The following is a 26856-nucleotide window of genomic DNA, read 5'->3' on the forward strand; positions in this document are numbered from 1 at the left end:
AATTGTGCAGGTACCTACATTTTAACAACGGGAAGGTGCTTCACAAAGAATGGAAAATTAAGCAATGCAACAGAAACGTGACTTCCCAGCACGGAGCGCACACTGTGTTTATATCAGAAGGACAGATGAGACCTTTACCTGTGTTACATCCACCCACACCAGGACTCACCTCTGGTGACTGCATCTAGGGCACAGCCACTTCCTGTTGCTCCTCCTCCAATGACAAGTACATCGAATTCAGACGTGTTTTTCAAAGTCAGTATCTGAGCTTCTCTGGAAGGAGGCTCCCTGTTAACAGGTTCTGAGATGTAGTCTGCTGCTTCAACAAAGGCCAGGTTCACCTGAGGTAAAAGACCATTTTCAAATGTTTGTCTGGAATGCCAATTTAATACATTTTACAATGTACTAAAAAAAGAGTTGTAATGGAGATAAGGATAACCAGAGCTAGACCGGAGTCTACAGTCCACATGGAGTGAGTGATAGAACCAACTGCCTTGGAGAAAAAAAAAAGTCCTTAAAATTCTGTGGTTTTTTTTTTTTTTCCATGAATCGTAACTATTTAACCGTGGAACACCTGGTTTCAGATTCAATATCTCAACTGATCGTTTTGGTTTCATATACAACCAAGTTCAATTAATTCCCACACTGTACAGCAATTCCCAAATACCTTGTCTAAGACAATTTATAGAAGAACATAAGGAAATGTTTTACCCGGTAGCAGCCATTCATTCAGATAACATTTAAAAGTGTGGAAAGGAGGAAGAAAAAGCACTTTATGCTTTTCTGCAATTTCTTACAAGTATATGTTCTTCGTTCCTTAATTCCCCTGACAAAAATATATTCTTGAGTTTGGGGATCTATAAGTTAAAGTCAGTACAATTAAAAAGAATCTGTTCACAACAGACATTATTATCCAGTTTAAAATCAGCTCTGGCCAATGGGAATAATATTATATAAAGATTTTAGTCAGAGGCTTCCCCATTCAACGTTTTAACAGAAAATTATAGATTTTATATATTTAACACACACTATTTCAATTTGTGAAAGCTTTAACAATAATATAATTAAAGCCAGCCATAGTCCCCTAAATGATAATGACCTTCCTTATTTCTAGTTCTTTCATTAGAATATAAGTTATCATCCTAAATCAAAAATGATGCTAGTCTTTATATTAACAAAAGTAGTAAGTCAGAGTCAAAAGCTTAGAAAAACAGATATGTATCTGTTTTTTCTCCAAAATGTGAATACCAGGTTCGTTCACTATACTGAACAGTGCTGGTCACTGTTGCTCTAACAGTTAGTATTCCACAGATATGTGGCTTCTATTTTCTTTTCTTTAAATCACAGCATCAGCACAATCCACAGGGGCAGGGTTCTTCCCATTCTGCTGAAGGGCCATGTATGAAGCTCTGAACCACAAGGCCAAGCTTCTTCCAGAAAAGGTGGTCTTAGCTCTGACCAAGAGATTGTTCTGATAAGTGATTTTTTATTCATTTAAATAAAATAGACCAAAGTGCTCCTTATAATTGGATTTCTATTAAAAAAAAAACTTAAAAGCCATAGAGCACATTGAAAGAAACCTGGATTAGAATCAGAGGGTCCTGGCTTATATCTTAGCACTTGTGTTTACTAGTAAAGGGATTTTTGACTGATTATCTCTCTGGCTTTGGTTTCTTCACTTGCAATGTGGGATGAAACCCCTGTGATGTCTCTATCTCTTTAACTTTGGGTTACTCTCAGTAAGGGAATAATGATATGAAAGTAAACTATTAATTACACCAAAGAGGAGTTGTATTATTGTTAAATAATTTGATTCCTTAATAGCAGGGAACAGGAAACTTTCAAAACATATTTTACTAAGTATCATAAATACAAAACGTTATAATCTGGTACCATAATTTTTCAGACTATTAATTCAGATTCCAAACCACAGAAATCTTGCGCTTCCTTATATAACTCCTCCTAATTGTCTGCTAATAACCATTTCCCCATGTTCATATTTACATGCATTTAAGGTAACAAGCTAAATAAATGTAACTGGCTAGGTGCTGTGGAGAATATAAGACGCCTTTCAGTCATGGTCTTTGTTTTCTATCATCTAAGGAGAAGAATGAAAAAAACCACACACACACACACACACACACACACACACACACACACACACGGTAAACACATACAAGAACAAATGCCAAAAAAGAGGAAAAAAAAAAAAAGCACCAAGCTATGACCATTCAGATTAGAGAGGGAGAGTCTTTCATCTGAGGCTTTCAACTGGGCCATGACAGATGGATAAGACTTGAACATGAGACTGACAAGTGACTAAACGCCAGAGCATTTTCACACATCAAAAGAATTGTGCTGACATTTGCTGCTTGGTAAGTTCTCTAGAAATAGTTGAAAATAAATGTAAGGACGGTACTATGGTAGAGTTCATTAGAACTTGGCAGCACTAACAGACCCCATTCCACGCTGCTCACAGGTTGCAACCATGGAGATTAAACTCAGCAGAACCTCTTCTTCAGCAAGTACACCAGATCTGATGGGCATTTCTCATGCCTTTTGTGCATCTCTCCACTGACTATGCTGTTTCTCCTGCCCTCATCCCCTGCCTCATACTTCTCATCGGTACGCTCTAACCTGTCTCATCCTAACCAACAGTAAAAAATGTCTCTTACATATGTTTCTAACAATCAGCCTGAAAATTCTTGAAGTAACTGTATACCCTTGCTTATCTACTGCCTCACCTCCTATTCACTCCCCAACTCAAGTTTAATATGGATTTTCACATACACCAGCACCACCACCATGACCAGACCACCAACACTGACCAATGTCCACTATGCTGCCAAACCCAGTGAGCACTTTTCATCCTTCATTTCAGTTGTCATCTCAGCACATTCACTCACCTCAGCATCGGGAAGCTGTCAGTCTGAAATGACGACCTCTCTCTCTCTGTCTCTGTCTCTCTCTCTCCCTCCAGCCTCTTGAACTCACTCTCTAGTTTCCTTTGGATGTTTGTCTGCTGTCCAACATTAATCACTGAGGTTCCTCTTGAGTCTGTCCTATTCACTCTTCTCAGATGACTAAAAACTCTCTCTAGGGAACATCATCTTCCTCCATAGTATCAGATATCTTTCATACCACCCTGACCCTCAATTATGCTCCCCTATTCCAGAACCTGGATATCAAACTTCCTACTTCATTTCGATGTCTTCATTTCGATGTCTCACATTATCTCAAAATTCTACTGATAACTTTATCTCCCCAAACCTTTTTCCCTATAAATTTTCCTCATTTCAGTGAAGGTACCATTATATATCTAGTTGCTTGTGTCACTCTCTTAAGTCTCCTATCTGGTCAGTCATTGAGTTCTATAAATTCCACCACCTAAAAAAATTCTCACATCTAGTCACATCATCTTCACTGCCTTTCAAGTCCAGGTATCTTCCCTTTCCTCTATATTAAAATAATATCCTCCTACAGGTCTTCACACAGTTACCATTCGTTCTTCCAAGTCATTCTCCATACTGAAGCTGGGGTAACCATGTAAAAACCCAAATAATGTCATTTCCACGTGTAAGACCCTTCAAGAGCTTTTGACCTAATACAACATAAAGGTAAGCATCTTTAGTTTCTAAGATGCGTCATAGTTTTTCAGAGTAGCTTAAATCTAACAAAGAAATGGACAATACCAAGTGCTGGTGGTGATACAACACAATTGCAACTCTCTTATATTGCTGATGGAAATGCAAAATAATCCAGCCATTTTGGAAAACAATTTGAGAGTTTCTAATAAAGGTGAACACACACTTACCATACAGTGCCGCCCCCCAGGTGATTTACTCAAGAGAGATCAAAACCTGTGTTCACACAAAAACCTGTAGGCAAATATTTACAATGGCTTTATTTATAATTGCCAAAAATTATTAAAAACTCGAACATCCTTCAACTGGTGAATGACTAAACAAACTCTCGTGCGTCCATGCGCTGGAATAATAATTGGCAATAAAAAGAACAAATTACTGATAGTCACAACAACATGAATGGATCTCAAAAGCATCATGCTAAGTCACAGGTTGAAAAATTATGGCTTTCCCCCCAAATCTGGCTGCTACCTATTTTAATAAAGTTTTATTGCAACACAGCCACACCCAATCATTCATGCCTAGTACACGACTGCAGTAGCAGAGAGGAGTAGTTGCAACAGAGGAGGTATGGTCTGCAAGCCTAAAACATGTACTGCCGGGCCCTTTAGAGAAAAGTTTGCCAATCCCTGTGCCAAGTGAGAGAAGAAAGACTCAGAAGTCTACATAGGGCATGATTCCATTTACATGATGTTCTGCAAAAGCAAAAGTATATGGTCAGAAAACAGATCAGTGATGGTCAGTGTCTGGAGATGTGCTGGGGAGGAATGACCACAGAGAACATGAGAGCTTTTGAGGATGATAGAAATGTTCTATATCTTGACTGTGGTGGTGGTTATATGACCATATGCTCTTGTCAAAACTCACAGAACTGTACGTTATAAAGGGTGAATTTTACTGCATGTAAATTACACCCCAAATCATACCTCAATAAACTTGACTTAAAAAATAATAAGGGGCTTCCCTGGTGGCGCAGTGGTTGAGAGTCTGCCTGCCGGTGCAGGGGACATGGGTTCGAGCCCTGGTCTGGGAAGATCCCACATGCTGCGGAGCAACTAGGCCCGAGAGCCACAACTGCTGAGCCTGCGCAACTGGAGCTTGTGCTCCGTAACAAGAGAGGCCACGACAGTGAGAAGCCCGAGCACCGCGATGAAGAGTGGCCCCCACTTGCCGCAACTAGAGAAAGCCCACGCACAGAAACGAAGACCCAACACAGACAATCAATCAATCAATAGAAATACTGTAGAATTATTTTAAAAATAATAATAAGTAACCATATACACAGCAATTATGCGCCAGGCATTATTATTAGGGTTTTACTTTTTTCACTCACTTGATCCTCACAATGACTCTATGAGTTAGGTACTACTATGATTTCCATTTTACAGAAGGAGTAACTGAGACACAGAAGTTAAGCACTTGGCCTGTGATTATACAGCTGGTATATGGTAGAGCTAGGAATTGAACTTATGCAGCCTGGTGACACAGACTAAGTTTTACATCACTACAACATACTGATTCTACGTATAATTTGAGAAAAATTAAGAAATAGACTAAATCGTTATAATAGGAGGAGATATCACCAGTTATCAAATGCAGGAAGTTTGGGGGGTTTTTTGTGGTATGGTTCTGTCGTGGGGGTTTTGCTGAGCAATCCTTCCCCAAATATATTTTTTTAAATATACGGCACTATTGAGGGTAATTTATTTAATTTCTGACACTACATTTAAAACAACACTTTATTTTTGTTTATTTTTTTCATAAAAGCTGGAAAGTGTTGCGACTGAGAAGCTAAGCACAAGTTTATTTTAGAGGCAGTAAACACAGCCTGAGGCCCTCCTTATAATTATGACAAGAGAAAGACTCATTTGGGCTTCATATGGCTTTGAGTCACAGAAACACATCTGCACTCTACCTTCCCTAGAATATGTCGATTGAGGAGAAATAAAAGAAAAGCAGTAGGAATAAGACAGTAGTGGTAAGTAACAGCACGCTTTAAGAAAGGGGACCTTTGTGCTCCAAATCTTCCCAGACCTGCTAATCAAACTTCGCAGACAAATTAATCAAGGCAGTTGATTAAACAGGAATCTGGACTGATCCAGAGATTCTGGGAGAAGGCTTGGAAAGGCAACATGCCCTAAGTCACCTAAGAAGACACCTCACACACCACTGCACTTCCTCATCCAGTGGAGGCCCTCAAGGATTCTACAGACTGGAGGACAAAACAAAAAGATAAAGAGGAAATTAGAATATTGCTTAACAGGTAGATTAAAGATAGAGAAGAAGCTATAAGAGCCATGGGAGGCATGAGCCAGACCTGAGAAGGTTTCCTGGAAACCACAGCTAAATCAGGTCAAGAAAGACTAATAGGCATTAGCTGGGTGAAAATGCCAGGAAAGGAAGTTGGCACAGCATGTGCTAAAACCAGAAGTCATTGTAGTGAATTGGTCAGCATACTACTTTCTTAAAAACGTGAGTTACACATCCAATATTTAAAAATTGTTCTCCATATCTGTGAGTCTATTTGTTTTGTAACATTTGTTCACGTTTTTCAGATTTCACATATAACTAAAAATATAGAGTATTTGTCTTTATCTGACGAATTTCAATTAGCATAATACCCTCCAGGTCTATCCATGTTGTCACAAATGGGAAGATTTCACTCTTTTTTTATGGCTAATATTCATTGCATATATAATACCACATCTTCTTTATCTATTCATCTGTCAGTGGACACAGGTTGCTTCCGTATTTGCCTATTGTAAATAACGCAGCAATGAACACTGGGGTGCATGTATCTTATTGAATTAATGTTTTTATTTTCTTCAGGTAAATACCCAGGTCACCAGCGGGGAGAGGGTGGGAGGATGGGAGAAATAGGTAAAGGGAATTAAGAGGTACAAACTACCAGTTATAAGATAAATAAGTCACAGGGATGTAATGTACACCACAGGGAATGTAGTCATTAATACTATACTAACTTTGGTGCATAATCTATAAAAATATCAAATCACTATGTTGTACACCTGGAACTAATATAACATTGTGAGTTAACTATACTTCAACTTAAAAATAATATAAATAAGTACCATAAATTGCTATATTTCACATAAAAATTAGGATTTCTATCTGATATCTGCTGAAACTGAACAGTAGCTGCTGCCCTTAGGCAGGGCTGTGCACCCTTGTTAGCCCAGGATTCCCACTCACTGGCTTCACACTTTTATCATCCCAGCCTGGCCCCTGCAGGCATATAAGTTTGCTAAGCCTGGACTAAAGACAGGACAAGTCCAGCACTATCAGATTCAGGATCTATTACCTAATTCAGCCACTGACGTCAGAAGAAAGGAGAGCCCAAGACACAAAGCAAACTGCCTTGTGCCTAGCATAAGTGCAAGCACAGATCCAAAACAAAAAATTCTTTTCTTGGTAGAATTAGAATACCTAATATTTAATATTACTTTGATGTTGTTATTTCTGATTATATTTAATTATCGTGAGCTGTGGGGAAGTAGGTGGGTTTTCTTTAACTTGTAAGCAAAGGTTCCTCTACATTTTAAAAACATAAAATTCCTCCAGCATTCTGATAGCAAACATATGGCTTTTGTCAAGAGACTGGCACATAGAACACCTATACAGAACTGAAAGCAAGTTCATAATCTTTGAGAGTTTACATCCCAGAGAACAAAATGGGACTCAGAATGAGATCAGTTTTACTATGTCTGTACACCATTAGACTTGCAAATTTAAAAAAATATATATCCTAGACATTTGCAACTTCAGGTGAGACCGAAAACAAGATCTAATAATTAGTGTCTATTTCTGAAAGAAATGCATACTTAAAGACCGCATGCAATTAACAACCAGGTTGTCCTGTAATCATGTAGAGTAATAATTGGAGAATAAAGTAGGGTTTCATGCAAATCACTTCTTACTGCAACTATCACTCTCTCTCTCTCTTTCTCTCTCTCATTATGTGATTGAATCATATATATTGATAATGGAATCATTAGATTTAAGGGGAATGGCTTCATGTTTTGTTGTCACTGAAAAATACCATATTTCCATATTCCTGGAAAGGACATGCAATAAGCATCTCCTTAGAATGAATCCTAAGATGTTTTAATGACCTTTCACCTCCTGAATCACTTTGATTCTAAACAATGGTGTTTCTTCTTATACTTACAGGACAGTAAGCAACATTTCTCAATATAAACGTACTGGGTGAGGGATTCATGATTACTCAGTAGGAAGACTGGCTAATAGGTGGACCGTCATCTCCACTGGGGACCAAACAAGAGAAAATAAAACAAGTCCATCTTTCTAGGGTGGCTGAGAAACGAGCTCTAGCTCACCTTGAAGGTGCTATCGCGCCTTTAAGTGGTTGTGATTCCTTTAAGAAATCACAAGGAAGCTCTTTTAATACCAATCACAACATAGCCAAATCATTAAATTATACAACTTTTTTATAGCTGAAAAATAGGGAAAACCCTTTGGCTTTGTCTGAATCTACTTCAAATAAAATCACATAACTACGTGATCTGAGGTTTGAGGGATACGTTTTACCAGTTTTCAAATAAGTATTTTAAAGACACAGAATATGTGTTTGGAGGTGTCGGAACTTGATATTGCTCTTCTATTCCAATAGTGTGCTGAGAATGAAAGGATCTAGAGAGGGAGCCTGACAGCAGGGAGTGCAGAGAGGGAAGAAGAGCTGCTGCTAGCCCACACAATAACAAGTCAGGTCCCTTGGGTCTTACCATGACACCGAAGTGGGGCTTCCCTGGTGGCGCAGTCGTTGAGAATCTGCCTGCTAATGCAGGGGACACAGGTTCGAGCCCTGGTCTGGGAGGATCCCACATGCCGCGGAGCAACTAGGCCCGTGTGCCACAACTACTGAGCCTGCGCGTCTGGAGCCTGCGCTCCGCAACAAGAGAGGCAGCGATAGTGAGAGGCCCACACACTGCGATGAAGAGTGGCCCCCACTTGCCACAACTAGAGAAAGCCCGCGCACAGAAACGAAGACCCAACACAGCAAAAATAAATAATAATTTAAAAAAAGAGGGAGTCATCCTTTGACCAGTGAGGAAACGGAGTTTTGTTATTCTTTGGGCAAGTAACTGAGAGAATCAGAATCTGATCCCTAGTTTGACTCCAAATCCCATGTCCTCAGCTCTGCTAGGTTATCTTTCTCTGTATGTGTGGGTTACCTAGGGCTCTAGGTCCACCCGCCTTGCAGGCACCAGCGTTGCAGGGAACAGCTGATGGCAGCCAGTGGAATCAGAAGTCTGAGAGAACCTGCTTTGCCCATGGCCAGACACCCCAGGCAGTGACCGAGGGTTCCACGAAATAGCACTTTTCCTTAAAAACCTCCCTAACACATACATTTGGAAATGGATACAGAACTGAAATGGGACTCACTTTCCCCCCCCATCCCTCTCAGGTGAATAAAATGCTGACCCAATGAGCCAAAGGACCATTTCCGAGTTTCTCAATCCAGATGGCCCTTGGCTGCATTTTAATTTTAAGTTCAAAATAGTTTGGGGTATAATTTGTGATGCACGTTTTCCATTTCTCGGTGAATTATTTCATCAAATATATACATTTATAATTTTTCTAGTTTATACTCACAAGCATATAATTGGATCTCAGAACTTCTTTGTTGAAAAATCACAAATTTTGAAATAAAGCATGTAAAATTATTTTGCCTAACATTGTCTAACATCTTAAAGCATCTATTTTCTTAATTTGCAAACTCTACCAAAAGGGGACCTACCTAGCATTAACACAATGTAACTATTAAGCTGGAGAGGGAAGCTAGTAGACTTTTCCCAAAGCATTTCTAGAAAGTTTCCTCAGTCCCACAATATCCCTAAAAAGTTTCTTAAGGAGGCCTTAAAATGGATAAATAGTTGAAAGTGAAATGCAAAGTCAAATCAAAATGAATGTCAATGTTGCTCAGTTAGCAACAGCCTACAAGCTCACCAGCTGTCAACGCTAATCATAGCTCAGTCGTTGACTCACTGTGTGACCTATCGCAGTACAGTTAACCTCGCGGATTTTGTATGCCAGCAATAAAATAGCATCACAAACTCCTCGAAGGCCTGATGTGAGTTATAACTCAAAGATATTGCCATGGCCCCACTTTGGGAGCGAAGTGTTAAATAAAAACCAAAATTATAAGGAAAATGATAGGATGCACTTCAAAGAACATTTCCAGCTCTGTCTGCATAATTTCAGTACTTTCATGAAACAAGCCTCTGAGAAACGGTTAACCATATAGAGTTAGTTTCAACTCGCCTTATGGAAAATACAATGTGTTCAGAATCTTCATCGAGCTTTAGATATCAGACACAGCCCCAACATATTTAGTTGTGTTTTTAGGAGAAAAACAATTCTTCCAGGAATCTAGGCACAGGGTTCTAAACAAGAGAAGAAAATACAGTCTTTGGTATAAACTCTAACAATAAAACTGTTATCAAAAAATGCAGCTTATTTGTCAAACTGATTAGAAATTAAAGTCAGGACACAGATTTAATGGCTGGATGCTTAAAACTTTTTCTCTTCTTCCAGAGAACACTGCTGGATTACACTTCCCACCCTCCCTTACAGCTGGCTAGAAATGATCTAGTGGGTCAAAAAGCTAAAACATGGAGAAGCCACTAGAATAAAGGGACATAGGTCCGTGAATGACTACAAGAAACAATTCCCCACCTATCCACACTGAACTGTAATGTGAGTAAGGAAGAAACCTTCATTATAAGCCACTGAGCTTTGGGAGCTGCTTACTACACCAATTAGCTTACTCCACTTAATACACAAATAGGAGATATATTTAGCATTACAACCTAAGATTTGCAATTCCCATACTTTGTATACAGTCCAGAATCTTCCTCTGACGGGTTAGACCCCATCATAAGTAGAAAAATAAATCCATAGAGATAAAGCTCCAAAAGGACAGATAATCAAACGCAAGCCCCAGCAAACCATGGTGCAGAGACATTTCTTCCTTCATGTTTAACGTAATGCTGATGCTGACAGCTCTCGAAGCAGGCAGATGAACCTTGAAGCCTATTATTCAACCACTAGTCCTTTCTCCTCCTAAATATACATTCTTCATGTGGTCTCTAACACTACAGTTCCCACCTAAACATTAAAATCAACAGAAATGAAGACTGTTTGAGAACAGTTCCTGTTACAGCACTTTTATAAGATGTTTTTAAGAGAAATGTTGTTTATGAACCTACGAAAAATGCCTCTGGAGATGTAAGACTGTTTACTCAGAGAGAACAAACAAGTCTGGTAGCCAGAACTACCTCACAAAGTTAAAAGCAATCTGGTAAGCAGAAAGCCAACGTGTCAGGTGATAATTTCAGCTACATTAGTGCTCGGGAAGATTTCTACTGATTTCAGACCCACAGATACTCTTTAGCTTAGGAGCCAGAAGAATGTTTACAACTGAGGTTAAATTTTTAAAGATACTAAGTGCATTCAAAAAATAAATAGTATCTATTCAATCAAAGATACTATTGAAAAGTGATACTTAAGTAGAATTTTTACAATTGAAATTTTCTCAGTTGACACCTTGTCCTAGATGCTATGCTTATGATTTTAAGTATAACTTAAAAAAAAATTTAAAGCACTTTTAGTTTTACAAAAAAAATTGAGAGGACATTCCAGAGATTTCCCATATACCTCCTGCCCCACATACTCACAGCCTGCCCCATCATCAACATCACTCACCAGAGTGGCACATTTTTTACCAAAGATGAACCTACATTGATACATCATAATCACCCAAAGTCAATAGTTTACTTAAGGGTTCATTCTTGATGTTGGACATTCTATGGTTTTGGACAATGTATAATGACATGTATCCACCACCACAGTATCACACAAAGTATTTTCATTGCCCTAAAAATCCTCTGTGATCTGCTTATTCATCTCCCAGCATACATCCCTGGCAACCACTGATTTACTGTCTCCAAAGTTTTGCCCTTTCTGGAATGTCATATGGTTGGATTCATACAGTGTGTAGCCCTTTCAGATTGGCTTCTTTCACTGAGTAATACGCACTAAGGTTCCTCCACGTCTCCTCATGGCTTGATGGCTCATTTCTTTTTAGTGCTGAATGATGTTCCATCGTGTGGATGGACCACAGTTTATCTATTCATTCGCCTACTGAAGGCCATTTTGATTGATCCGAAGTTTTGGCAATTACGAATAAAGCTGCTACAAATATCCACGTGCAGGTTTTTGTGTGGACATAAGTTTTCAGCTTCTTTGGGTAAATATCAGTAGGTGTGACTGCTGGATCATATGGTGAGGATATGGTTAGTTTTGTAAGAAACCACCCAACTATGGCATTGCAAAGTGGCTGTGTCATTTTGCACTCCCACCAACAATGAATGAGGGCTCCTGTAGCTCCACATCCTCACTAGTGTTTAGTGTGCTTATGATTTTGATTGGTTGTGCTTATAATTTTTTAAATTAATTTATTTATTTATGGCTGTGTTGGGTCTTCGTTTCTGTGCGCGGGCTTTCTCTAGTTGCAGCTAGTGGGGGCCACTCTTCATCGCGGTGCGCGGGCCTCTCACTGTCGCGGCCTCTCGTTGCAGAGCACAGGCCCCAGACGCGCAGGCTCAGTAGTTGTGGTCCACGGGCCAAGTTGCTCCGCGGCATGTGGGATCTTCCCAGACCAGGGCTCGAACCCGCATCCCCTGCATTAGCAGGCAGATTCTCAACCACTGCGCCACCAGGGAAGCCCTGTGCTTATAATTTTGATTTCTCTTTGATTGATATTCATCTTAAGGTTTCTCTAACCTCTACCAGTTTCTCTGGCCAGCAGTTAATGTAAGCAGCATTATGCCAATCAAAAGCTCAGCTATTTAAAGAAACCTGGTGCTGTATCTCTCTTATTACGCCAAACAAGGCTAGGTCTATTTCAAATATTTTATATCCTGTATGGCGGGGGGGGGGAAGAAAGAGGTATAATTAAAGACCTGCTAATGTGTCAGGTACTGTGATCATTATCTTGTATATTCTGAACTGGTTAGTGCTTGGCAGGGGAGAAAAGCCTGGGAGTAAAGTAACAGTGTCCTTACCTTATAAAGAAACTAGAGTTCTGGAAACTTTCATAACCTGTGCACAGTAACAAGCTCACCAAAACCCGGCCACACTTGTTTAACAGACACATTCAGGGAGCTAAATATCTTTTCATTTGAGGATCCATTAAAATAACCCCCAAAGTAGATCTCACTTTGACTAGATATAATCATTCCATTATTATTTTGCTGCTGCACCAATCCTATCTTTTGAATTTGGGGTCATTGGTACTACCAATCAAAAGACCCTGGTTTACTAGGATCTCTTACAAATAATGTATTGAGAGGGAGAGACTGAGAGTAAAACAATGTTCTCAAAATTCCTATGGATTTTAACTTTCATACAGCACTTTGCCTCGCATTAGCATAAGTATTTTTCCTCACAAAGGTGGTATATAGGTTTACTTATAATTCAACTCACCTAATCCTATCAACTCACTAACATCACCACTATCGTGGTTTTCATGTTCCCTTCATTACCATGCATAACAAAGTAAACTATAGCCTTTAGTAATCCACTCAAAGTATAGGCTGTCTCTTACAAAGTGAGAGGCTATTTTGCAAAGCATGAAGATCCTGTCGTTAACAAATATTACTACATCATTGGCTTTAGGAAAGAATAAGTTTAATTGTATTCCCCTTCAAGCTAAATTCTGATTTACCCTCAAAAACCAGGTTTACACCCCCCCAAAAAAAACCAGAGCTTTCTAAATTGTTTCACCATAGAATTACAACAAATAGTGTTGTACTATATATTAATTTATCAAAAAGACTATATTCACATAACTTTTTAGGAACATATCACCATATAAATCAAGTCTGCCATAAATTATATAAGCTTAAACAGAAAAAAAAACCACAGTGGGAACTTCAAGGAATTTATTACTTACAAGAGGAAGAAAGTTTAAGCCAATAATTGGTGTTGTCTACCTTGTTATTGGCTCATCTTCAGATCAGGAATCAAGTAGAAGAGAAAACAGAAGGGTGTTTGTGTGACCGTTTGTAGCCATTCTCCTACAAGCTCAGATGAAGGACAGGCCATTTGCTACTAAACCTCAAAGTCTTAACACGGTATCCCTGAACCCAAGGGTCTCCAAAGATGAGAGCAACTTTCGTGCTCACCATATATTCATATAGTTATTCACACTTTATGTTCATTTCACCTGGGAATAACTAACACTTTTGGCAAGGTTACTATATTCCAGGAATTCTCCCAGGCTTTACTGCTCATCAACAGTCCCATGAGGGAGGTACCACTGTTCTCCCCATCTGGCAGATGGGGGAAAAATGAGGCCTAGAGAATTTAAGAAAATTGCCCATAGTCACTCAGCTGTTCAGAAGCAGAGCTGGGTGTCAGAAGCAGACAGCCTGCAAAGACGCTCCAAAGATCGTGTTCTCGTCCTTTCTGTTACGTTGCTGATGAACAGAACATCGATGAGAATCTCTCATTTCCTTGATTCTAATAATATCACTCCTCACGCTGAAAAGAGATTCCCTGCCTATGCATGGTGCAGAAAAGAAGAAAAAAACATTCACATCTGGGCTTTGAGAAAGCTCTCTGTGGTTCTCAGGCTTCACCTCAGAGCTGGCTCACAGAGCCCACCACACCTCCAGAGTGGGTAATGGAAGGAACACTTTGAGCACATGGTACATGAGAGGGCCACCCTCAGACCTAAAGAGATCTTTGTTACATCAACCACACGGCTGGGGTTAAAAAGGAGCCCACACTGTTACATCAGTTTCCAGCTAGGACCTAGAAGGTATGAAAGAAATGTGGAGTTTAAAATTTTTTGAAGTTTCCAAAAAAAAGGCCTTCAGTGTCTAATGAAAAGACAAAAGCCCGAGGCAACCCTCAGTTAAAAGTTTGCAATCCTACCCTAGTTTTGCCCCCATTCTTCCCACCCCCCTGAGGAACCCTCCGGCAGCCCTGACTGTAACGCTCTCCACCACTGTTCCTTGCTAAGATTTACCGCCTCCGAAGCTACCCAGGGCCCTCTCTCCTAATTTAAACTCCATTCTCCCACCAGCTTGGAATTAGAAAAGGAAGCTGTCCCATGAAGTAACACTCCCCTTTCACTAGACAGTAAGGAGACCCGAGAAAAGCAAACTGTCCCGAGAGGAAGACTGGATGTCTTCTAGGTCCCTTCCAATGAAAAGTTTATTATTAAACAGACCTATACTAAACAGTGAATGACAAATACCTTACTCTTGAAAATCTGCACACCACTGCAGGGGTGTTTGCTTGCTACATCCCTGGTGGGATTCAAGATAGTGCTGGGGAGTTTATATCCCACTACACAGCCTCCTGTTCCTTGGCATACAGCTGGTCCGGGGAAAGGAAAAATCAAGAAAGCTTTGTGGAAACTTAGTCACCTACATGTGGGTGAGGAAACAAAAAGAGAGGGAAAATGGAATGAATAGGAAGCCTTTCCAAGACTACTCAGAAAAATCCTACATGTATCACTGGAGGGGGCCTGGAGTGTGGATGCCATTTGTGGTCACAAACCTCCTTCCCTGCAGGTGGACACAGTCAAAAGAGGCCAACGTTCCATTCATCTTTCCCCCATCAGCTTCCTCGCTGGAACTGAAGATTTAGGTTGCACAGCTCCAAAATATAATAATAACAACAACAATAACAACAGCTCTCTCCTTAGGCCATGATCTCCATCCTTTCTAAATCTGACCTTATTTATCTCCAAAGAAAAAAAATCTCTAGGCCTCACTTGGGTCAACAGTGGAGACTCTTCACCACTGAAAAATATAACATAAATGTTAATAGTATGCTTGCATGAAGAAAAGCCACATCATGAAGTAAAGTGGAACAAAAAAATCTTTGCTATCACCTCTAACCTCCAACCTGCCCACAAGAAATGCCAGTCTTCACGAATGTCTCTATTTTCTCACCTACGGTAGCTTTTATTCAAGCAACTGAGTAAAAGGTAAGTGAACCACATCTTAGTGGATTTCACTGTGTTTTCCATTTAATTAATCAAGAAAGTATATACAATAGTTTTCCTTTTATTCTTTTCCTTGCAAATACAAGCTAATTTAAAAGGGTTTTGTGAGCTGACCTGACAGCTAAACACTTACAGCACTATCCCGTCACCAAAGGTGCTGAAACAACTGACCAACTTTTACAATCAACCCGTTTGTATTTGGAATACGACCTCTGCCTGTATTTTAGGAAGGAAGCTTTGCACCAGGAATATCAAATGAGCACAAGCTAGGGGCCAGGGGATGCAGAGCTTCGAGTGCAGGAATGCCAGCAAAATGTGCCTCAGCTCAAAAGTCAGCAGACAGTTTTCTCGGCCATCAGTACCTGGGGCTTTCAAAACCAACTTATTCTTAAAGGAGGACAGTTTATCGGTTGGAATCACTTCATAAAACTGGAAAAAAGATAAAAACAGGGCTTCCCTGGTGGCGCAGTGGTTGAGAGTCCGCCTGCCGATGCAGGGGACACGGGTTCGTGCCCCGGTCCGGGAAGATCCCACATGCCGCGGAGTGACTGGGCCCATGAGCCATGGCCGCTGAGCCTGCGCGTCTGGAGCCTGTTCTCCGCAACGGGAGAGGCCACAACTGCGAGAGGCCCAAGTACCGCAAAAAAAAAAAAAAACTAAAAAAAAAAAAAAAAAAAAAAAAAAAAACATAAAAACACAAGCCAATACTTTAAGCATTGCTCTCAAGAAAAACAGAGCGCGCCTAGTCACATTTTAGTCACAGCTTCTGTAAAATGTAGCCAAATAATGGGTGTCAAGGGGCAGCTTTTTTCTTGACTATTGAAGTCGGGAAAATTTCCTCCCCTAGAGTGGCTCTGATTGGCAGATATTCTCTGAGAGAGGACAGCTGAGGCCTGTGGTCATTTTATGTCAGTGGCTCAACTGAGATAGTCTCCTCCCCCCTCCTCACACACCCCTCTCTTTTTTTGCCAATCCCTATGGTTACATCCAAAACTGCTACCCAAAATACGCTCACGGCAGTGGCTTAAAGGGACAGGAATCACTGCAAAAAGAATACACACACTTGGGCATATGTCTTATGCAACTCATTGATTGAATATGCCTGTGGTGATTTTTCTCAAAAGAACTTGTCAGATTACAATTATAAATGACTTGAAACTGCTGGTATCTGTTTCGTTTGGCTATTAGGGTGGTCAGGATGTCTAACTTAGGAAGGAGAAAATGACAGAATGTTCCAGGAATCAACAGACCTTCATTTTGCTTGATTTTACTGACTAAAATTAACCCCTAACTTGATGGATCGGAGGCAGTATCAACTGCTTACTCTATTCTGTGGAGAAGAAGAGAAGCCAAACAACAACGACAACAAAATATATTTCTGAAACAGTATTCCCTAGGTACAAAGTTAAGTTATAAACTCAGAAATAGAGCATGCTTACTATTGTTAACAGACGTGAACCATGTACAAATTTAGCAACAACTTACCATACTAGACATCGTGACCTTTGGCACTGGCACTCTCCAATATCGTTTCAGATACCACTGGTAAAAGATGGCAGGAGTAATCTAATCTGTTAAAGTCCATGTCCCAAACAGAACTGCACTTCTAAAATAGCCTGAGCAAAAACAACATCTTTTCACACTTACTTTTAAGGAACCAAGGAAACATTTTAAAAGAAATAGTGCATCAAGCATGTTCAGCAGCTGAGAATGAGCTTCAATAGCAAGTCAGTAATACCTGCAACATGTATACCTAGGGAAACCTTAAGAGTAATGTGCTCACAGTTAATAATGAAAAAAACCAGCACAACCTGTTCAATATCGTCCATCTTTAGGAGGTAGCACTAGAAATTAGCTTCTTTTTTATTTGTAAGCCAGCAAATTGATTCTTCTTAATATGTGTTTTTAACGTGGTATTTCCCATTCAGGACATGGGACTCCAAGCAATGCGGCTGGCTCCATCACCATGTAGCACAAAGAAACAGAAACAACATGTACAAGACAGCCCAGGCAGGGCTTAAAGGTTCTCACAAAAATGTAGGATGTGAGTAGTTCATAGATAGCCCAGCTACAAATAGCTTCCCAAATTCCTTCACCTCCATCTTTGAATCGGGAATGCACCAACCAACTGGTATCACAAAATGCCCTAATGACATAGGGAAGGGGGAACAGGAGATTAATACTAACTGCTGAGGTTAGTATTTCAAGCCTGAAAAGAACAAAACCATTCACCAAAGTTATTTCCTGGCATCAATTTGAACTATGGGAAGGCACAGTTGTAGTGCAAAGGGGAAAGAAAAAACAAAATGAAAATTAACTGAACACTTTAAATTATTTGGAAACTTCATACCAATCTCATTTTCATAGCTTTCTCCCACTAAAAATTTTACCCAATATAAAGTAATAATACTACATAAGTAACTAAACCTTTCAGAAATAAACCCAAGATTCCGAGTTGAGCCTTTTGTATAGGCTCTTTCTTTTCCATTTCCTTTCTCAGCTGCCTGCCTTCTAATAAGACAAACTCTTGGCAGGGGCATAGAAGGTATCCAGACATTTGGATGAATTAGACAAGGAAAGTATAAATGAATAAACCCTGGCACTCCGAAATGAAGCAGTCTTTTAAAACCAAAGAGCCAAAACAGAGGCTAAATAATATAATGCTTTCTGACAAAGAAATTTACTTTTTAAAAAATGAGATATACACAGTTCTCAAGGATCATTAAGGCAGTATTCTAAATTAGTGTCTTTTTCAGATCAAGCTGAGACAGTAATTTCTAAACAATACCATTAGCCTACACACGCCCCATACACAGTTCTTTAACAGATTTGTTTCATATTATAATCAATACATGTACAGTTACTTACTTGCTTCCTTTTGTAATGAGCAAACTGAGAAAGGCCTAGAACAGTTGCAAGAGCACCTCCTCCAACAAGAATAGTCCCTTTCACTGCCTTTTGAAATGCCATTTCTTAGCCTACAGAGACAAAAAACGAAACAAAAAAGTTATTTGGGATTTTTATCACACAATAATCCAATAACAAAAAGAGACTGCCTAGATTATGAAATTATGTTAAACTAGAAAAGAAAACACACAATAAGGAATTTGTTAACATACCGATTTGTATACCACAATTCAAAAACAATACACAAAAAAACCAAGAAGCTGACTTTATAAAATGACCATCCAATAGGAATTAAAGAAAGAAAAATTCAGAGACAACTGAGGTTATTTACATGGTATAAAGTCAAGAGAGCTGTGAAAAGAAATGTGTACCTGACAAAACTGCATGCTGTACTTGCAAATTTGTTCAACCACTAATCCCCTCCACAAAAAGAACTGGTGGAAGTCTTCTGTCACTCAACAGGACAATGAACCTCATGCCTGCTTTGGGTTCTCTGGCAAGTGTTGAATTCCACTCTGGTAACAACTCCCTTCCTGAGTTTTCCCCTTCAGAATGAAGCTCTCACTAAAACCAAAAGCCAACACATTTACATTTCTATCCCTGGAAGAGTCTACACTTTACAGATAAAAAGTAAAAGAAAACCATGCCATGATCCTTCTACAAAATGACAGATATAACACTGCTATAATTCCTTTCATTAAGGGAACTTAAAAAAAAAAAAAAAAAAAAGGTTTCTTCTAGCCAGAGTTGCATGGCACCAAAATTTCAAGGGGAAACCCTCCAGATCAAGCACTCCTTCGTGCTCACTGTATATTTCTAAATAAAGTCTTGTACTGTGTTAGCTCTTGACTTTCTTTCTTCTCACTTGTTAAAAAAAAAAAAATTCCACTATTGGATTGATGGAATTTCTTAACTTTTTTTTGAGGACTTAAATAGTCTAACGTTTTCAGAAGCCAAAAAAAATAAAATAAAATAAATAAAAATTCCAACGAAAAACATCTTACTCCCTTTTATTCTATAAACAAACAAACAAACAAAAAAAAAAAACGATAACACTGTGTGATCACCTAAAAACAATTCTAACTTAGAGTTGATATTTAGCAATTTGACCTGCCTAAGTCTTTCACTTACAAAAGCAGCTGGCACACCCATGTGTTACAGGGAAGCCACTACCCTACTTTCCTGAATGGGTGGAGTTCTGACCTGTCTGGACAACATACTTATGCTTTACAGATATCTCACAACTCAAATTATTTAATATGAAGTCAATCTTAACCTAGGATAGTAAAAAACATATAGTATCTCAACGTAAATTATGATACAGTTAAACTGTTTGAGTTCAGGGACTTCCCTGGTTGCACAGTGGTTAAGAATCCACCTGCCAATGCAAGGGACACGGGTTCGATCCCTGGTCTGGGAAGATCCCACATGCCGCGGAGCAACTCAGCCTGTGCGCCACAACTACTGAGCCTGCACTCTAGAGCTCGCGAGCCATAACTACGGAGCCCGTGCGCCGCAACTACTGAAGCCCGCGCACCTAGAGCCCGTGCTCCGCAACAAGAGAAGCCACCACAGTGAGCAGCCCGCACACCGCAACGAAAAGTAGCCCCCACTCGCCATAACTAGAGGAAGCCCACGTGCAGCAATGCAGACCCAACACAGCCAAAAATAAATAAATAAATTTATATATTAAAAAAAAAGTTTGAGTTCATGTTGACTGAATAGAATCTATTAGCATAACTATCCTAAATCAAAGAATTTCAAGTGCAGTTGGTAACTATGACTCTACAGAAAATCCATTTTGGAATACTATAAATTATATACTAAAATAAAAGCTGGCATTTCTTAAAATTTTATTTTTCTTCTGATCTCATTCTTTTCTGACAAACTCCTAAATTCTAAGACTCATCTTTATTTTTAAGATTCTCACCAGAAAAATATTTCACATGCGTATGTTCTTTACTGCTGGAGGTCTCTTCTTTCCCATCCCTTCTCTGAATCAACCATCCCCTCTCTCCCAAGTTATGCAAAAGAGTTGGTGTATGTTGGCTGGGGCTTCCATTCATCATTCAGTCAACCCTAAGAAAAAACCTAACGTCCACGATTGTTCTGATGGTGAAAACCGCAATTGAGCCAACTTGGAAGGCACCCCTTTGTCACAGCTCAGCATCACCATTCCTAGTACTGCTATAAATGTTCATATGGGTGCCTATCGCACAACAGAAACCCTAGCAGCCCGGAGACAGCATGCTATCCCCTGGCTAACTGGGCTTCCCTGACAATTAGAGACAGAGAATAGAGACCTAGTTCTAATTACCTAAACAATGCCTGTGCCCACCTCAAATAGATAGTAGCCTGGCAATCCCTTGGATGTGAGTTTTGTAGGTGGTTGACTTTAGCTCAGTATCATTGCTTCTGTCTTGTTGATAATGTCATTGATGACCTCACAAAGGACACCACACATCAATATAGCTAACAGTCATAGTGTCTCAGCAGAGGTGTTCGTTCAGCCAGTTAAGTTTGGAGCTAGTTTTTCCAATTGTGTAGCTCCCTACATTCCCTGCTCACCTTATTATATTGCCTCAATTTGATTTTCCTGAAACCAAAACTTGCTAAGGAGGATATCTTCATGGATTTTCTCAATGAGCCACAAATACTATGGAAGAACTGCATTGACATATTATTTTGCAGAGTTATTGATAATATTGGCTATAATAAAGTTTCTTTTTTCAGTATTTTCATAAAATAACCTATGCTTAAATATTATTATTTCTATTGTGATCAAATTTATCCACAAGATAATCTAGCTGGTTGTAACGAATAAATCACTCTTACAAAAGCACAGAATCAGTCGGCTTCACCTGACTCTCCCAAAATGATTATGATAATGATCATCATCATCAATGTTATAATGACAATAGTTGCCATTTATTGAGTTATTTGCTAGGTAATGGGTACCATGCTTTTAATTCTTTATATATATCAGCTCATATCACCCTCACAACATCCTAATTTCATAAAAGAGGCACTTGCAGTTCAAAGAGAGTAGGGGATTTGTCCTAGGTCATTCCCTAGTAAGTGACAAAGCCACAGCTTAGTCTTTGCTCCTAATCACTAGGTGGTTCTGCCCTGCCTTTGCTCTGAAAAGCCAACCTCTCCCCAAGAGCCACACCATATTTTGCTATTACTCCCAAAAGAAAGCCCTATTCACAAGCAGTCACCCAAAGTGTACAGTCCCTTGGCATTAGGTTTCTCTAAGGCAATGAGGAAGACTCTGACAAAATATCTGCTAGTAACCTTCTGCCAGATGATGTAAAAACTTTGTTCTAATGTTGACAGAAAGAAATGTAAAACCAGATTAACGTTAAACTATGTGCTGTGAACTACTTATACCCACTTACATTCCATTATAAGGAAAAAAGTTTTCACAGTGATGACAAAGAGGAAAAGATTGCTTTCTTCTACATAAAAGCTGCAACCAGGAAGTTAGCAAAGACTGGGAATAAAAGTGTCAATAAATCTTTACCTTTTGCAACTAAAAGTATGAGAAAGTCAGAGGTAGAAGAGAAAACCAGAGGTAGAAAAGGAAACCGGAGGTAGAAAAATCAACTAAAAGTAAAATTAGCTTAGTTATCATAGCCTGATGTCTATGTTAAATAGCCTGTGAATAAATCACGTATACATTGACTCAGGACTGGCTCCTGCACTTGCACAGACCAATGCCAGCCCTCTAATTCTTGCAAGGAGAACACCAGGCAACTAAATAAAACCTTAAACAAAGTTAGTCAACTAAATATATCTGTGAGTTTATCAACTGCTCTCAAGGGGTTTGCAATCAATTTGGAGGATTAAATATCAAAGTCTGTCTTATAACTAGTTGTGCTACACTGAATGTTACTAATACTCTGATAGACAGAAGACCCTGAATAGCCAAAGCAATCTTGAGAAAGAAGAACAAAGCTGGAGGCATCTCAATTCCTGACTTCAAACTATATTACAAAGCTATCGTAATGATACTGCCATAAACACAGATACATAGATAAATAGAACAGAATAGAGAGCCCAGAAATAAACCCATGCATACATGGTCAATTAATTTTCAACAAAGGAGCCAACAATATACACTGGAAAAATGACAGTCTCTTCAATAAACGGTGATGAGAAAACTGGACCAGCCACATGCAAAAGAATGAAACTAGACCACTTTCTTACACCATACAAAAAAATCAACTTAAAATGGATTAAAGACTTAAATGTTAAGACCTGAAACCATAAAACTCCTAGAATAAAGCATAGAGGGTAAGCTCCTTAACATTGGTCTTGGCGATGATTTTTTTTTTTAATTTGATACTAAAAGCAAAGACAACAAAAGCAAAAAAAAAAAATGAGTGGGACTACATCAAACTAAAAAGCTTCTGTACAGCAAAGAAAGCCATTAACAAAATGAAAAGGCAACCTAATGAATGGAATAAAATATTTGCAAAACACATATTTAATAAAGGGTTAATATCCAAAATATATAAAGAATTCATACAACTCAATAGCAAAAAAAAAATTCAATTTAAAAACAGGCAGAATGACTAAGTAGACATTTTTACAAAGAAGACATACAAATAGCCAATAGGTACATGGAAAGGTGCTCAACATCAATAATCATCAGGGAAATGCATATCAAAATCACAATGAGATACCACCTCACACACACACATGCACACAAAGTGAGGTAAGTGTTGGCAAGGATGTAGAGAAAAGGGAACCCTTTTGCACTGTTGACGGGGATGTAATTAATGTAGCCACTATGTGAAAACAGTATGGAGGTTCCTCAAAAAATTAAAAATAAAACCACCATATAATCCAGCAATTCCACTTCTGGGTGTATATACAAAAGAAACAAGATCACTATCTCAAGGAACTATCTGTACCCCCATGTTCATTCCAGCATTATTTGTAATAGCCAAGACATGGAAACAATCTAGGTGTCCATCAATGGATGAATTGATAAAGAAAATGTGATACACACACACACACACACACACACACACACACCCCAACACATATACACACACAGAGAGAAATATTATTCAACCATGAAAAAAGAAGGAAACCCTGCTATTTGCAATAATATGGATGAAACTTGAGGGCATTATGCTAAGTGAAATAAGACACACAGGGAAAGACAAATACAGTATGATCTTACTTACATGTAGAATCTAAAAAAACCCCAACTCACAGAAACAGAGAAGAAATTGGTGGTTGCCAGAGACAGGGGGTGGGAGATGAGAGAAATGGGTGAAGGTGGTCAGAATGTACAAAGTTTCAGTTATAAGATAAATAAGTTCTGGGGATGTAATGTACAGCAGTTGCTAAGAGAAGAAATCTTCAAATTGCTCATCACAAGGAAAAGAAATCATAACTATGTGAGGTGATGGATGTTAACTAAACTTACTATGATAATCATTTCATTTTATATATATATATACACATATATATAATGTTATATATGTTATATAATCATTATGTTTTGTTATATACTCATTATATAATCATTATAATGTTATATAATCATTGTTTTATGTCTTAAACTAATACAATGTTACGTGTCAATTTTATCTCAATAAACCTGGAAGAAAAAAAAAAAATTTAAATTACAGCCAAAAGAAAGAAATAGCTCAAAGTGGAGATAGGGAATCACGGTAAAGCACTACCTGATAACCATTTTCATCAACCAGAAGATATAGCGCAGAATAAAACTAAGATGCTATTTCTCCTTTGTTCTATTCTAACTCAAGCACTGAGTTATCATGCCCTCAAAGAAAGAAAGGAATCACTAAATGGACAGTGATTATACTTCACCTGAATTTCTGTGACTTGGGTTCCTTCAAAATGAGTGGAAGGGCTGGAAGGGTTTATAAATAAAGCAGGCTGTTAAATTACATTATTTACTAAACCATGTCAATATTAAATTGAAAAAAAAAAAATCGGTGACTATCCAGTCAAGATGGCACAGTGAATTTATGCTTCAGCTCATCCTGTATGCTCTAAATGCACGGTAATGACAAAATAGGAAAAAAAAAAAAACATACACACAAACATAGATACACATACATGCTCTGATAGAAAAGAAAACAAAGTACTATATCATTGCAGTGAAAAGAGATTAATTCTCACTAAAAGAATTAAAGAAGGTTTCAGAAGACAGGATACTTGAAAAGCCTCTTGAAGAAAAAAGGATTTGGAGGGGAGTGAGTACAGGCAGGTCTGGATTGAGAAAGATTTGGAGGAGAAAGAGAACATCATGGTAATGTTCAGGAGGCATGCAAGTTGTTATCTGGTTTGGCTGGAGACGATGTTCATTTGAAAATGAGGTTTAAAAATAAGTCCAGGGCAAGAGATAAGAACATTCTGTACATGTGAAATAAGATATTTTTCTATGATATTCTGTTGGCCATGAGAGCTGAGATTCCAGATGAAGGAAGCAAGCTGCTTCATCTCATGACTTATGAAGAATGTTCAAGTAGATTTTGGTGTTGAAGCTTATGATGAAGACTGAGGGACCAACTGGAAGGCAATAAAATAGTCCCCACATGAGAAGACGAAAGCCTGGCTTAGGACAACACTGAAAAGTACTAATGCAGACATTGATGCTTTGCAGAAATCTCTAATGATAGCACTCAATTAGAGACCATTACAGAATCTGACAAGTGATTACAGAAGGAAACAGGAAGAGACTGAAGGTCATAAGGGGCTTTAGCCTGGGTAACTGGGGATTTGCCCCAACATTACAACATTAAGAATCAGAAAGAGAAGCAAGTTTAAGGGAGAAGAGGAGTTCATTTGGAAGCAAAAATATTTAAGATCTTGACAGAACACCTACAGAGAGAAAACAGAAAACATATAGATAGGAGGGTCTTAAACTCACAAGAGTCGTCATAGCTAAAGCTATGGTGTGAGGAATTTTCTGCCTAAAACTGACAGATGTACCTGCTCACAGTAAAATGTACTTATTGCCAGCAAAACAAAAACTGGACTTGCCACTTCTCCAAGTTTGCTGACCCATGCTTCTAGCTAACCCTGCAACTTATCTGGCTCCACAGGATTCTTGGCTGTCCTTTTAGGACTCTCATTATAGATAGAGTGACTTCGACAATGAAGACAACCGCTCAGACCCTGTCTTAAATAGTTCCTGAGCGCTCACCACTTCTGCCGTCCTCCTACTCATTGGTAAGGCTACGCTAACAGTTAAATCATGCATTTAGATGACTTAACCACACACTTGAGAATTTAAAACAAGAAATAACCACCCACTGGAAACGGCTGGGGTTCCCCTTGGCAACTACTCATAAGCAAATTTATTCCAGAACAAAAGCACACTTCCTGGCCCCGGAATTCTCAAAATAGAGTCCTCAAACTCCTCTCCCTGTCTTGCAGTCCTAGCTTCTCCCTTAATTCAGCATAAATAAAAATCTATCCAAAGAGATTTATCACTCCTCTGTGGAAGGATCCCTTCACTTCTACAAAAACTCTCCTATCCTCTGATCTCTTGCATAGAAACAGCTATTTCCATTTTCACCTCCATGCTCTCCATTAATTTAAGAAAAATTGAGACTTCTCAGGGTTTTGAGTCTTATGCCAGCACAGATGCAAACATATTTCTTTCCATCCCTTGCAAGAATTATCAGTGTGGGTGCTGGGGAGGAAGGAGGATAGCTCAAAGATAATTTTCAGAAGAGTCATTTCAACCACAAGCCTTGTCCCTGGAACATGTGTTCTCTAGCAAGATATAAAGGCATTCCATGACCCTCTGATCACCTACACTGAGAACCCAAGATGAACAAGGCGTTTAAAACATAAAACTCCCAGAATGTAACCTAGATGTAGCATGTGCTACTTCACTCAGCCCTTTACCTAAGCAGATGCAGGTCCAAAGGTAGGAAGACACTCCTTACGCTTCAGTTGTGCAGCCACCCCCCTTGTGGCTGTGCATGGGAAGCCTCCCCCTCATCTATTTTGAGTCATGACACTCCATCAAACCCACAGATGGCACAAGTCAGAGCGCAGGGCCTCAAGATCCACCTGCACACAAATTCAGTGACTTAAGGGAGAAAGTTGCATGAATCTTACTAAATAAGGGTGCAGGGCCTCATCAGAGGAAGTCCTACCCAGAAAGTCATGGAACTTGACAGCAAGTTCACAGCAAAATGGAAGAACAGGGAGTGAACGCAAAAGCACCTTCCCACCCAACTA

General features: G+C 39.1%; 1 protein-coding gene across 10 annotated transcripts in view; it reads right to left on the reverse strand.

The window, feature by feature from the left end:
* GPD2 (glycerol-3-phosphate dehydrogenase 2) overlaps positions 1–26856 on the reverse strand; it is a 197418-nt gene that overhangs the window by 80157 nt on the left and 90405 nt on the right. For 8 of the 10 annotated variants that reach the window (XM_032637520.1, XM_032637521.1, XM_032637524.1 and 5 more), the window contains exons 2-3: positions 18574–18683; positions 170–341 (exon numbers count right to left, since the gene is read on the reverse strand). In XM_032637520.1, coding sequence (XP_032493411.1) covers positions 170–341; positions 18574–18675 — 274 coding nt within the window. In that variant the 5' untranslated portion in view covers positions 18676–18683. Of the gene's footprint in view, positions 1–169; positions 342–14949; positions 14969–18573; positions 18684–26856 lie in introns of those variants that run through there. The other 2 variants (XM_032637526.1, XM_032637525.1) reach the window with 2 other exon arrangements.

Source organism: Phocoena sinus, chromosome 7 (genome assembly GCF_008692025.1).
Source record: "Phocoena sinus isolate mPhoSin1 chromosome 7, mPhoSin1.pri, whole genome shotgun sequence".
Taxonomy (NCBI): domain Eukaryota; kingdom Metazoa; phylum Chordata; class Mammalia; order Artiodactyla; family Phocoenidae; genus Phocoena; species Phocoena sinus.